This window comes from Antechinus flavipes, chromosome 3 (genome assembly GCF_016432865.1).
Source record: "Antechinus flavipes isolate AdamAnt ecotype Samford, QLD, Australia chromosome 3, AdamAnt_v2, whole genome shotgun sequence".
NCBI classification, from domain to species: domain Eukaryota; kingdom Metazoa; phylum Chordata; class Mammalia; order Dasyuromorphia; family Dasyuridae; genus Antechinus; species Antechinus flavipes.
This window is the reverse complement of record NC_067400.1, coordinates 422,131,346-422,145,495: the sequence shown is the minus strand read 5'-3', so window position 1 is coordinate 422,145,495 and position 14,150 is coordinate 422,131,346. Positions and strand designations below refer to the sequence as shown.

Genomic DNA, 14,150 nt, shown 5'->3' with positions numbered 1-14,150 from the left:
ATACCAAGTTGTTAATTCCCTTTCCAGTTCTTTTGTCCTTAGCTCTCATTTCTTTTCCAGTTTCCTCTAGCACTCTCATTTTTAAAAATTTTATCCTAATAGTGTATTATTTTCCCAATTACATAGTAAGATGGTTTTCAGCATTTGTTTTTGTATGATTTGAGTTCCAATTTTTTTTTCTTCTTCACTCCTTTACCTCTTCACTCCCCAAGAAAGCAAACAATATGTTATGGGTTGTACATGGTATAATCAGTTTTAATATATTTCCATGTAAGTCATAGCACTTATTAATAAAACTTTTAAAGCTGCTTTAAAAACTCCTGTTTGGGAGTTTCTTGCAGGAATTCTAGGTTTAATTTGTGCTTGCACTGTATTTTTCTTTCAGTTTGCTTTGTTCATTCTTCTAGCCTACTTCTTTCAGACTTTATTTTTTTTCTTTTTATTTATGTTTTTATTTTATAATAACTTTTTATTGACAGATCTTTCAGACTTTAAACATGATGTTATGGCTAGACCTTCCAGAGGAAAGCACCCTGATGGTCCTGTTGCTATTTTCTTGGGGGTTTTGAATGTTGTATGATTTCTGTATTTCAAGGATGGCTTAGACTGAGGATCTGCAGTATTATTAAATGGGTTTGATCACTAACTCTCAGGCTGAGCTCTGCAAATTCCTGGCCTGGGTTTGGATCTGAGCAACAGTAAATTATTGCTGGATTCACACTATCAGACTTCTGAGAAACTGCTAGTTTAGAAGGACAAAACTATAAGTTTTCCTTTAATCTGGGATTTCTGCTCTGGTTATTTTTCTGTAGGCTTTAGATTTAGGTAGAAATTGTTGCTGAAGTACTAGTTAGGTACTAGTTTACTCTTGAGGTCTACCAATTGTTGCCAGTTCTGCACTGCTGCTTGTTTTTGAACTTATTGTACTCTTAGTATATTACCCAGTGCTCACTTCTGTTACTGCCATTTCTAAGCACAAATCCCTTCTCGTCTGTTATGGATTTGACTCAGAATTTAATAGTGAGCACCAAAACTGCTAGTTAGCACCTTTCCCCTCTCTCTTGCATGAGGTTACAGTGTCCTGTGTCTGGGCACTACTTTTACCCTGACAAACAGCCTCTCTCCCTGTATTGGAGTGTTTCTTTTGTTACTTTCCTCTCCAGATCCCATCCTCTGTTACCTTAGATCTCTCCTTATGTCTTCCTATGCTGACTCATCGAAAAATCATTGTGACTTTTTCTTTTAATTGCCACACTAGGATTTGGTTTGTTATATTTTCTGAATGTAGTTGAATTCTGTGGCATAGGAGCTCCCTGTCTTGTTTTCTTCCAGCTTGGCTCTACCTCTGGCTCTCTCCCTTTCTAAGCCACTGTAACTTAGGCTTCTAGTTCCTTAAATTCTTAACAGTTGAAATTTCTTGAGCTCTGAAGGAATTTCAGCCTTCCTCTTGTTCCCCTTGTTCATTATAATAGTTCCTCAAGTCTGGACATGGAAGATTAGGGTTAAGGAGGGAAAGCACTCTAGGAATGGGAGAAAACCAGTGAAAATACCAGGATCTGGATATGGAATTTCTTGTTCAAGAAAGTATCAGTAGGTTGCAAAGTATGGAGTTGGGATGTAAAGTATAAAAAGATTAGAAAGTTGGGGTTGCGGGGATGGTTAGTTATAAAGGACTTTGAATAACAAACAAGATTTTGTGTTTGATCCTGAAGATGACAGGAAACCACTGGCATTTACTAAGTAGAAGTGTGAGAGAAGTCTGCTTTAGGAAGATCACTTTATTTGGAAGACCACATCTGAGTTTGACAGTGGAGCAGGGAGAGACTTATGGTAGGCAGACTTAACTAGCAACTTTTGCAGTAATTTGGGCATGAGGTGATGAGGACTTGCATCAGGATAGTGGCAATGTCAGGAGAGAGAAAAGGGTATAAATGAGAGATATAAAGAAGATAAAAATCAACAGGCTTACCAATGGATTGGTTTCAGGAGGAAGTTGAAAGAGACTGTGTAGTGAAGTAAAGATGTTGGGACCCTGAATAATGAGAAAAATGATAGATGCCCTCAACAATAATAAGGAAGTTTACAAGAGGGAATGACTTGGAGGGAAAAAGAATGAATTCCATTTTAGATTCATTGAGTTTAAAGTGTCTGCAGGACATTTAGATGGTTCAGTATAATGAACTGGAAAGTTAGAGTATTTGAGAACGACATCAAAATGTTGACTGAAAGATATAAAAGATAAGAGATATCAACATATTTCTTGTTTATGAACTTCAAAAATTAATTTGATTCTGTGTAGAGAAAATGCTCCTAAAGGGTTTCCAAAAAAGTAACTGCTCTACTTGTATAATAATCATCCAATATGGCTTGAAAAAGCCTCCAGTTGACTCTACCACCCCCTCAGATTAATGTTCTATACTTTCTAGCCGTGTCCTTCCTATATTTCTTAGTCAAAACTGCTTAGAAAAACTCTATTCAAGCTACTTCTACTAATTTTCTTTCATCAATCTTTTGCAGCCTGGCTTTTGACTTCATCACTCAACTGAAACTACTTTTTCCAAAATTACCAACTGGTTGACCATCTTCTCCACATATTCTTAACTCCCTAGGTTTTCATGACACTATTTTCTCCAAGTTCTGTCCTTTCCTTTTTGAGTTCTCACTTTACTTCCCTGGTTGATTATTCAGATTGTGCCACCCATGGCATCCCAAGTGTATCCCAAGACTTTTCTGTTCTAAGCTTTCATCTCTATGTTTTTATTATGACCTCACCAAATTTCAAATGAAAGCTTTGCTGACATTTTCCAATTACTAGTGCCCTTCCTTCCCAAACTAGTTTGTATTTATTTGCATCTCTTCTCTGTATACTTTTTTTATGTCTTCTGCATTAGAATGTAAGCTTCTTGGAAGTTTGGGTTGTTTTATTTATAGTGTTTATTAATTTCATATTTAGCATGATAGGTACTTAATAGTTTATTGAAAAATGTAAAAACAAATAACTTTGTTCAGCCCAGTGGTTATTAAAATCAATAGGAAAATAATATTCTGATCAAAGATGTCTATTAGAGGATATTGAAGGCTGAAGAGTGATTCCTTCTTGATGATAGGGTTCTCCAGCTGCTTTTGTTTCTGGATACCATTGTTTTTCATTGCACTAGACCCCAGAATGTTTCCGGGGCTCCTAAGTAAGATTCTTACTAAAAGTTTATTCTATTGATACCATTAAAACCAAGTGAACAAAGAATGCTTATTATCCAGTTTATGATTTGCATTTATATGTGGATCAATCTTTTTTTTTTTTTGGAGGGGAGGCACTTGGAGGTGAGTTAAGCCTAGGGTCAGCACAGCTAGCGTTAACTATCTGAGCCTGGATTTGAACTCGGCTAGTGCTCTATCCACTGTGTCATTTATAGCTGCCCCCTTCATTCTATATTTCTTGAACAGATTTTACAGGTGGACAGCCAGCTGGGTAGAGAATTGAAGAGGCACCAAATTATAGTATCTTTAATGACTCCAAGCTTTCTAATGAAAAAAAGGGTGATTCTTTTCTATAATAATAATATTAAGGACTATAGGATCACAAATTTAGAGCTAGAAGGAACCATCTAAGCCTCATCTAAGCCAGTTTCTGCATTTTGCAAATGAGGAATTAGAGGCCCAAAGTGACTGCTATGATTTATATGTAAGAGAGATGCTCAGTACGATGGACAAAAAGGAAGAAAAGCATGAAAACACATGGCATAAATATGGCTAGAATAGTTGAAGATTGAAAAGGTAGACAGACATGTTCTTATTTGTAGAAGATCGGGGCCAACTTTTTTCTTGGAGGCATTAGGAAACCAATTTTTGCATAGTGATTGTGGGAAATCTTGTTACCTGTATCATGTTAAAGAAAATTGACAATATTACTTTAGGAAAAGCTTGATATAGTAACTACAGATGGAAGGAGGTGAGGAGATGGAGAGGAGAGATGAGAAAGGTCCAGTTAATCTCCAGCTCCCACTCCCTAATTAAAAAAGTAAGTTCATGTTCCCTTAAATAATATTTTCTCCTATGCTTTTTTCTCTGAAAACTGTTTATAAATCCAATTACCATTCTGCAGCCTTTAAGCCAAAACCTACTCAGTTCTTTTTGAAAAATAATATATAAGCAAATAAGTATGGAAATTAAGAGGAAGGAAAGCAAGAATAGCTGTCATGTTCTAACATATTTACAAAGCATGGAAACATTGTGTGGAAAAATAAAGCTGAAAAAATGTTATTGGTTTTTTGTTATAAAAATAATTTTGAGATAAAAGGACAGAAATTGCAGATGATGGGTGCTTTGATTTCTAGATTCTATAAGTTAAATTATATGCAATATGAAATAGCTTATTTGGAGGATCCCAGAGCAAAGAATTTTCTGGCCACAAACTATTGTGTGTTGAACTCCCCCAGAATTGATGGGGGGAGGAGGGGTAGCTGTAGAGTCAGGAGAACCTGAGTTCAAATTTGGTCTCAGATTAACACTAATTTAACACCTGCTAGTTAGCCATGTGACCCTGACTAAATCACTCAACATCAATTGCTTTGGGGGAAGGGAGGAAACAGAATTTGATTCTGGGTATATTCACTTTGTTCCCAGTTCATTTTTACTGGGCATGTTTTGGAAGTGTGTAGTTTTAATAGAGAAGCAATAGATTTATTTGTAGCTTGAATCTGATAAAATTTTGAGGAACTATACAGTATTATATTACCTGTAAATCTTGTTAAAAATTCAAGTCTGCTGCCAGAGTTATCTGGAAAAACTTTATTTAGATACATAGAACGGATTTTTTTGTCTTTTAAATTTTTCATTTTTCATGATGCCTTTTTTTTTTTAAACAAGACATTTGTTTGTGAATATATCCTTCCAGTTGCCCTGTAACGAGAGAGCTATCTTTTTAAACACTTTTTTGACATTAAAAAATGTTTGGTGCCTGAATATATGTAATTCTTGTTTATCTTTAGCCTTCTATGAGTACTCTTGATTATGAAATGAGATAGACTTAACACAATTTAACTTATCTTTCATAGTGTTGGTTATTTGTAATAGACATAGTCCTACTCTCCATTCTACTTTTTTTCTTTCTCTTCCCCAGCTCCCTAATGCTTTTTAAAAGCTCATTCCAAATCAGTTGATAGTTTGGGGCAACAGTTCTATATGGAAATCTGGGATTATTCTTGGTAACTAAGAGACAAGCACCCTTAGTTACTTTCTGAACTACCAGTTTGCATTTTATGTATTTGAAAAAAAAAAAAAATAAGCATTTTACACATTGTCTTTGTCTTAATTACTTATGTCATTTTTTAGCCTTACTATTGGTGAGTACTTATAGTCAAGAAACAATCTACTTTGTACTATGAAAGTGAAAAAGTGAAAAGCAAGCACTTGGAAAACAAGCATGACAAGTTCTCTTAGAAATAGTTCATATTATATAGATATTTGGTGTGTCATGTATATATACTTTATTAAAAAGACATTAATACTTCTAGGATCTCTAATTTCATAGATATATGTAATTGTTGCTTTTTCCTAGTGCATATGAGCTTTAATAATTACTGTGCCTGAAAAATTTATTATCTATTGAGTCACTGTGAACTTAACTTACTTATCCTCAGATAGCAAAAAAATGGGTTAGACCCATACTCAGAACGTTTTTAGCTTTGTTTTTAGCCTATTGTTTTCTGCTGGTGTAACCTCTGAGAACTGAAGGTTACCCCATATCCTACAGTGAGGCATCAGAGTAAAATTAGACCAAATGACATCTTTGTCAGATTATTATTATTTTTTGGGGGGGGCTAACTGAATTGTGAACTTATTGTTTTATAGAATTTGTGTCTACTTCAATAAAACATTATCAATATGAGCTTCCAGCCAGCTAAGGCATGGAAATAGCCTATTAGAACATAATATTATTGATGTTCACTGAAATGAGATCCTTGTCTATATATATATTTAAAAATAAAACAAAACATAGCAATGCATGTATGCATGTTCAGTGGACTCCATTTTCTAGCATTTTGTGCACTCTTATGATGGATGGATTTTACTTATACACACACACACACACACACACACACACACACAAAATCTATTATCAAGTAATCCTATCTTTCTGATTTTTTTTTTCTAGGTAAAAATAGAATTGGATCAATTGATCAGTTGTCCTTGATTGTTTTCTTCTTTGTTTAAAGGTAAGTTTAATTTTTTTGTTAACCCATTTGTTAAATTTAACATGTTTAGAGCATAAATTGTACTTCACTGATGAGGTTTAAAATTTAGTTTTCCATTTGCAAAATTGGAATCACCATGAATCAATATGTTAAAAGCTTCTAATTGAATCAGATGATTAAGGTACACATGTATCTTCAAGGATTTGTCATTGCATTCAGATGAATACTCCTTTCACCAGTGCAGATTGTAGTCCCAATAACTTAGTATTGCTGTTGGTCATAATATTTTTCACTTGGCATTCAATGTAGTGAAGAGTTTTGCTGAATATAACTAGGTTAGTCTTTGGAAAACTGAAAGAATATATGGTCCATATTGTTCTCAAAGACATTCCAACTTGATACCTATGAGATCCTTTATATTCTTCTTCTAGATCCTTGTAGAACCCAAGATTGTTTTTGTACTGTGAGGAGGCATGAAAGCAGTATTATAATAAAAGTTGTATAAATTTATATATTGAATTTTCTTAATAACTATTCAATTCAGTAACTTCTTCAAACATATGTTAAGAATATATGTTGGAAATTCTATTCAGGACCCAGGGTTTCAATAAATCAACTAGAATTCCTAATATATAAGAAGAAAAAAATGTATCATGTTCCCCTATTTTAAGATCACAAATTTATTTGAAGCCTTGAAGTATATAAATTAATAACTTGTTACATTTCAGAAAAACATTTTAAAGTAAATACTACCTCAAAATTTCTGTGTATTCTGTTTGTTCCCCCAGAATTTTTCTACAGAAGTTGCTGAGACATTTTTGCTGGTTAAATACAGGTTTATTTAAACCCGTATTTTGAATGTAGTTTGGAAGTATTTGAAACCATGGGAATAAAGGTTCAACGTCCTCGATGTTTTTTTGACATAGCCATAAACAATCTACCTGGTAAGAAAATATCAAAGGTTAATAAATTAGAATTGGGAAAAGTATTCTTGAATAAAATTCTGAAATGAATAAAGAACATTTCTAAAGATTACCTTTAGCTTATTTAGTGACTCAATTAATAGACACCTCAATCAACTTTTTGATTCTGTCACTGTGGACATTAAAAATCCTAAACTCTAATCCCCTCTTAAACTATAAATTTACTTCTTAAAGATGGAAATATAGAATCTTCTGGCTGATTTTTTTGGGATATGTGTATGTGTGTGTGTGTGTGTATATATATATTACTGTGCAAACAAAAAAACTGACCTATTTTGGTAGAAGGGGTTTACTAATCTAGGAGCTTCCTGTACTGATAAATTCATAGGGTCAATCTTTAATTTATGTATTTAAATAATGTACAAAACTATTTTAAACTATGTTATTTGCTCATTCTCAGTCATGTCTGACTTTTCATGACCCCACATGTAGTTTTCTTGGCAGAAAAACTAGAGTGTTTGCCATTTCCTTCTTCTTTTTCCTTTTACAGAAGAGGAAACAGAGGCAAACTGGGTTAAGTGATTTGCCCAGAGTCACATAGCTCATAATTTTCTGAAGCCATATTTGAACTCAGAAAGTTGGATCTTTCTGACTACAGGCCCAGCACTCTTATTTACTGCACTGTCTAGCTGCCCCTATTTTAAATTACATGTTCTCTTTTTCAGCTGGAAGAGTTGTCTTTGAATTATTTTCTGATGTGTGCCCCAAAACATGTGAGAATTTCCGGTGTCTTTGTACAGGTTTGTAAATATTTTTTTCCTGCTCTATGAAGTCAAATTTTATAGTGACTATTTTTTGCTATGTTTGAGGATTTCTTATTCCAGTATATCAGATTCATAGCTTGACAATTCATCTTTCAGGAAATATGTTTGAAATATAATTGAAGAATCAGAAAGTAAATCTTGTGTTCCAGATTTTTTCTTCCTCCTTCCCCTTGCCCCTCTTCTAGACAACAAGCAATCCAATATAGGTTAAACATGCAATTCTTCTAAACGTATTTTCAGGTCAAAAAGGGGGGAGGGGGAGACCAGACAAGCAAGCAAGCAAGCAAACAACAATAGCAAAAAAGATGAAAATGCTATGTTGTGATCCACATTCAGTCTCCATAGTCCTCCCTCTGAATGCGAATGGCTTTCTCCATCACAAGTCTATGGGAATTGCCCTGAATCACTTCCTTATTGGAAAAAGAAAGATCACATATTCTAAAACCAACATCAATTATTCAATCAGCACTTAACAGTGCATCAAGCATAGTCCCAATAGTCCATGATATAAAAACAATCCCTGCTATCATATCAGGGAGCTTAAATTCTTTCTAAAGATACAACATATAAGTATGTACTGGTAGATATACAGTGATAATTGGTTAGGAATCATTAACAGTTAGGGGTGAGGAAGAATCAGGAAAAGTTTCATGTAGAAAGTTCTGATTGAGCTGAGTGACTAATGTATGATTTCTAAATCACTGGAATTTTTTTGAAGTAAGAATGACAGTTAAATCTTTGCTTTAGGAAGATTACTTTGATAGCCAGCTGAAAGATGAATTAAAATGGAGATAAGCTTGGGATAAAGAGACTAATTAGGAGACTAATGCATTGATTGGGGGCATGATGAGGGCCTGAACAGTTATTGTTTTTGTAAGCAGAGAGAAGACAGATTTGATTTATGTAGGGGAGATAGAATCAATAAGCTTGGGTAGTTTATTGGATATAGGGGTAAGAGGATAGTAAGGAGAAACAGTGAGAACTAGAACAAGACTTTTAAGGATGTGAAGTTGAATGAATGCCACTCTTGACAGAAATAGGGCAATTTAGAAGAGACAATTGTGAGGAAAGAGTTTTTATTTTAGAAATGATGAGTTTTGAGATGCCTATGGAAATCCAATAGGAGGTTGGTTATATAGACTAAAAAATATGAATTATCATGATAATTAAGCCTATGAGAACTAATGATATCACTAAGGGACAAAGCTTAAGGTATACCTGAAGTTTGTGATGGGCTTAATGATATAGAAAAGGAGATCAAGAAATAAGTCACACATTGAGAGAGCATAATAAATCTCAAATCAAAAAAATCATGCTTTTTCCTAATTCAAATCATATGAATTACATAGTTCATAATTGTTTAAATCTGGTTTGTTTGTTTTTTTAAATCTTGAGGGAAGATTTTAAAAAAAGGTTGATCATTTACTTTTGTAAGTCCTGGGTTTAAAAGCAATTATGATATTGTCTTTTAAAAAGTTAAGAATATTTTTTGTTCAGTTGAAGAACTAAATATTACACTACTTGAATAGTTCATTAATGTTGGAAATTGGTTAAAAGTTGTATTATCTAGGCTTATATTCCACTGAGATAGTTACATATTCATATTTCATTGAAGAGAAAAACAATGGAATGGCCTTTAGTAATAAAAAAAAATAGGAGTTTTAAAATAGTACATGGAAACTGTGTGTGTGTGTGTGTGTGTGTGTGTGTGTGTGTGTGTGTGTGTGTGTGTACATGAGCACACAAGGCAATTAGGGTTAAGTGACTTGCTCAAGGTCACACAGCTAGTAGAAGGATTAAGTCTCTGAGGTCAGATTCAACTCAGGTCCTCCTGACTCCAGGACTGGTATTCTATCCACTGTACCAGGTAGCTGGCCCTACATGGAAACTTCAGGGTAGTGGTAGATTTTTCAAAAATATACAAGTGATTAGAAGACACATTTTTAAAGAATTTTAGTGAATTAAGTTGTAAATTACTCTAACTTCACTTTTTTTTTTTCCTTCACATTTTCAGATAGTATAGGATTTTTTGTTTTGTTGATGTTGATAGTTTGGAAGTTTATGTGAATTTTATCTAGTGGTGATGGAAATTAAAATTAAAATGAAAGCAAAGTAGAGGATCCTAGGTTGAAATTCACAAAACATGACTCTTATCTTTGTTATCTTAGACAAATCACTTTATTTCTCTGGGTCTATTTCTTTAAGAAAAAAAAAAAAGGAAATTGAGAATAAAGGATTTTAAGGTTTCATCTGAGATAAATTATGTTTTTTATAAAAATGTTCTTTCTTTCTCTATTTCCTTCCTATAGTACATATATTAAAATAAAATCAGATATTTTCACTATAGAGTAATTTCCACTAAAGAGAGGAAAAGCTTGTTATATAGAATTATTCATTATGAAGAAATTATCTTATTCAAGCTGAGTTACAGCAGATTCAGGAAAAAAAAACTTTGTTATTGCATTTTCTGTAATGAGATTTTTACCTGCATTTTTCTTTTATAGCATTTTATAAAAATCTGAAAACACCCAATCAAAACTAAAAAATCATCTTAATCATAATTTTGATCCTAGAAACTTTTCAGAGGAATGAGGAATAAGCAGGAAATGTTGAATCTTAGTATTCTGTTCTTAATAAATTTCCTTTTTCTTTCTCCTCCCTCCTTCCCTTAGGTGAAAAAGGTACAGGAAAATCTACTCAGAAGCCATTACATTATAAAAGTTGTCTTTTTCACAGAGTTGTAAAGGATTTTATGGTTCAAGGTGGTGACTTCAGTGAAGGTAGGTGAATCAGATGAAATTGCATTAATTATATGCACATTATTTGTTGAATTAAGACACTGTCCTTTTTGTTTCCATGTTTTTGTGGGTTTTTTTGTTTTGTTTTTTGCTGAGGCACTTGGGGTTAAGTGACTTGCCCAGGGTTACACAGTTAGGAAGTGTTAAGTGTCTGAGATCAGATTTGAACTGACTTTGGGGCTGGTGCTCTATCCACTGCACCACCTACCATGTTTCCCCAATAATAAGACACTGTCTTATTAAATTTTTTGGACAGAAAAACCCCAGAGGGCTTATTTTCAGAGGAGGGCTTATTTTAATGAACATTGACAGCAATTTTAATAAACAGGTAAATGTGAACCAAAAAAAAGTACCTTTATTCAATAATGATCATGGCATCTTCTTCAACAACATCGTCATAAGTGTCCATACCCTGAATTCCGTCCTGGATGTCTTGCGCCTCTATTTCCTTCAGAAGAAGTGGACCCAATCTGTCACGTCCAGCAATATAGCTCTCTTTAAATGAACATGTCTTGTCCAAGTAACCTGCTCGTAGTGCCTTGGCGACACAGCTGTCAGTAATTTTATCCCATGACTTCTTCACCCAAGTCACGACTTCTTGCAGACAGGGCTTCACAAAGTTTCCACGCTGATTTCTTTCCATTCTATTTTCAATGTAGTCATTGACTTCCATACGCAAATGGTCCTTGAATGGCTTGTTTATTGCAATATCAAGGGTCTGGAGATAGGCAGTCATTCCTTCAGGAATCATTACTTGATCTATTCTTCTCTCTGCAAGGAAGTTCTTCATTTCTTTAGCATGGTGAGTGCTGGCTGAATCTCAGATCATCAGACCTCTTTGGTTACCTCGCATAACAAGTGGCAGCATTAAATCAACCCACTTTCTTATAACAGCTTGTGTACACCAGGCTTTTTCGGTTTCAAGAACGTAAATGCCTGATACACATTCAATCTTATCTTTTTTGCCCTTACTGATGATTAGAGGTGTGACTTTCTTTCCATCCAAACGAATTGCCAAAACACAGGTGACCCGTGCACTTTCATAGCCAGTGGTGGGAATGTAGATTGATGTTGCACTCCTGTGATGAATTGTTGTTTGAGATCCTTGTCCCATAAACACTGCAGTTTCATCCATAGCAATCATATTGCAGGTTTGGTACTTGGAAATGTTGATCCAATCAATAAAGGACTTGAATGCAAGTGCACGTTTAATAACTTCAGCATCTTCCAGCTTAAACAGTGTTGTTGATCTTCTTAGGGACAGTTCATACCGTAGAAGGAAACCGTCCAATCAGTGTTGTGATGCTTTGAATCCTTCTGAGACCATTTCAAACTCTGGTGCCATTGAAAGGGCAAATGCCTGAATATCAGCCCTGCGCACAACCAAGGCCTTTGCTCTCCTGTCAGCAATCCATTCACCAATGAAGATCTTCAAGTCAGGATATAAAGGTTGCCGACCTGATCCAGACCTGTGCTTTTTCCCTTTTCCCTCATCCACCTGTTGATTGAGGTTATTATAATCTGCTCTCCATTTTCTGACCATTCGAAGATCCAAAAGTTTTTCTTTACAGAAAACTGCAAGATTCTTGCCATGTGACTCCTCTACAATTGCTTTCTTGTACTCAACAGTATAGCTCTTCCTTTTTGTACTCATGTCTGCGGGTCAAAACAGACAGAATAATAAAATTATGACCATCAGTCCTTCTTTTCACTCCATCATGCCCCTCAATAATGTTTTAACTCCATCATGCTCTCTGAGTGCTCCTTCTATCCTCCATCATGCCCCCTGAGTTCTTCTTTTATCCTCCATCATGCCCCCTGAGTTCTTCTTTTATCCTCCATCATGCCCCCTCACTCCCGCTTAGAGGGTACCGTAATGTAGCATGTAGCGCAGGGGATCACCTTCACTACAGTAGCAATCTCAATAGGGCTTATTTTCGGGGAAGGGCTTATTTTAGAGGAATCTTACACAGTAAGGGGAGGGCTTACCTATCCCGATAGGTCTTATTATCGGGAAAACACGGTAGTTGCCCCTCCATGTATTTTTTTAATGGTAGATGAACACTGTGTACTAGTGGTAAGTGTATCAGTAATTGGTCACATAAGAATAGCTTGTATTAAAAAAAAAAATCCCCCCTCCTCCCAAATTAGTAACAATTTCTGTTTAAATCATTAGTGATCTGTTCAAGATCAGTTTGCTCACGTAGCCTTCAAAACTCTAGCAGCATTTCCATGTCATAATGAGGATACAGTATAAAACTTTTGTGGAACTGTTTACTTTTGTCCATTTTGGTTTTTAAAAAATGTTTCACTAAACTGAAAATCTGGGAGTTGCTATGATCTTTTATAAGTTTATATTCTCATATAAAGGCTTTATGTGTTATATTTTCTGTTCCTAGGAAATGGTCGAGGTGGGGAATCCATTTATGGAGGATTTTTTGAAGGTAAATAATTCCTGATGATTGGAAATCATTCAAATTTATCAGAAGGGAACTATATATAGAATTTTCTTTTCAGGATGCTTGGAAATACAAAGAAAAAACATGGTCACTTTCAATACATTGTGTGTCATTAGTCTGAATATATGGTTTTTGTCATTGGGAAAAATACACAGAAAATCAAGTTCAGGATTTCTGGGATTACCAGTATGCAAATTATTTTCCAGAAGTACTTGTAGATGTTAATTACTTGTTTTCTCTCCATTTATGTGCACATGAACATAAAACTTTTTGCATTAAATGGGTTTACTATTTACTCTTCTATAATATTTAGTTCAAACTTCTGAAACTTTTAAGATACTTACAGTCCAAATGTTAATCTTTCTGCAATATATTGATTTATTGAGTTTTTTTTATTGAAATTTTAAAACAGCATCTTTATCATCAAATCAGATTTTCTTTATTAGTTTCTTCCAAACTATTCTTAAAGAATTACAAATATCAACATATCATTTAGTTAATTAAGCAGTATTTTTCCAAGCTAACTATAAAAGATCATTGGCTAACTTGGTCTTAAAGATTTATACAATAACCTATTTATTTTTTATTTTTTATTTCAAATTCTTTTTCTCTCTCTAGCCCTTCCCTAAATGTTGAAAAGACAAGCAATATGCTTTCCCCTTGTACACGTGAAATCATGTAAAGCAATTCAATATTAGCCATGTTTTATGTGTTGAATTGAAAAGTGACTTTTTAATCATCTAAAATTGGATTTTTACTTCAAAAAAAAGGTTAAAAGCCCTGCTTTATGAAATGCAGGTTGACCAAAATCATAGTCTTAAAACTCAGATTGATGTATGTTTTAATTATGTCACCAATCTACTTGCATTGTTTCTATTTAAATCTTATTTTCAAAAAGATATATTAATATATTTTATATGGCCCTCTAAATAAAGACATTATACAGTTTCTG

At 34.1% G+C, this 14,150-nt stretch overlaps 1 protein-coding gene across 2 annotated transcripts in view; it reads left to right on the top strand.

Annotated features, from left to right (window-relative positions):
• The window catches only part of PPIG (peptidylprolyl isomerase G), a 70,504-nt gene that overhangs the window by 28,667 nt on the left and 27,687 nt on the right, over positions 1–14,150 (top strand). For both annotated transcript variants that reach the window (XM_051986205.1, XM_051986206.1), the window contains exons 2-6: positions 6,155–6,215; positions 6,983–7,138; positions 7,843–7,917; positions 10,614–10,721; positions 13,139–13,183. In XM_051986205.1, coding sequence (XP_051842165.1) covers positions 7,078–7,138; positions 7,843–7,917; positions 10,614–10,721; positions 13,139–13,183 — 289 coding nt within the window. In that variant the 5' untranslated portion in view covers positions 6,155–6,215; positions 6,983–7,077. The remainder of the gene's footprint in view (positions 1–6,154; positions 6,216–6,982; positions 7,139–7,842; positions 7,918–10,613; positions 10,722–13,138; positions 13,184–14,150) is intronic.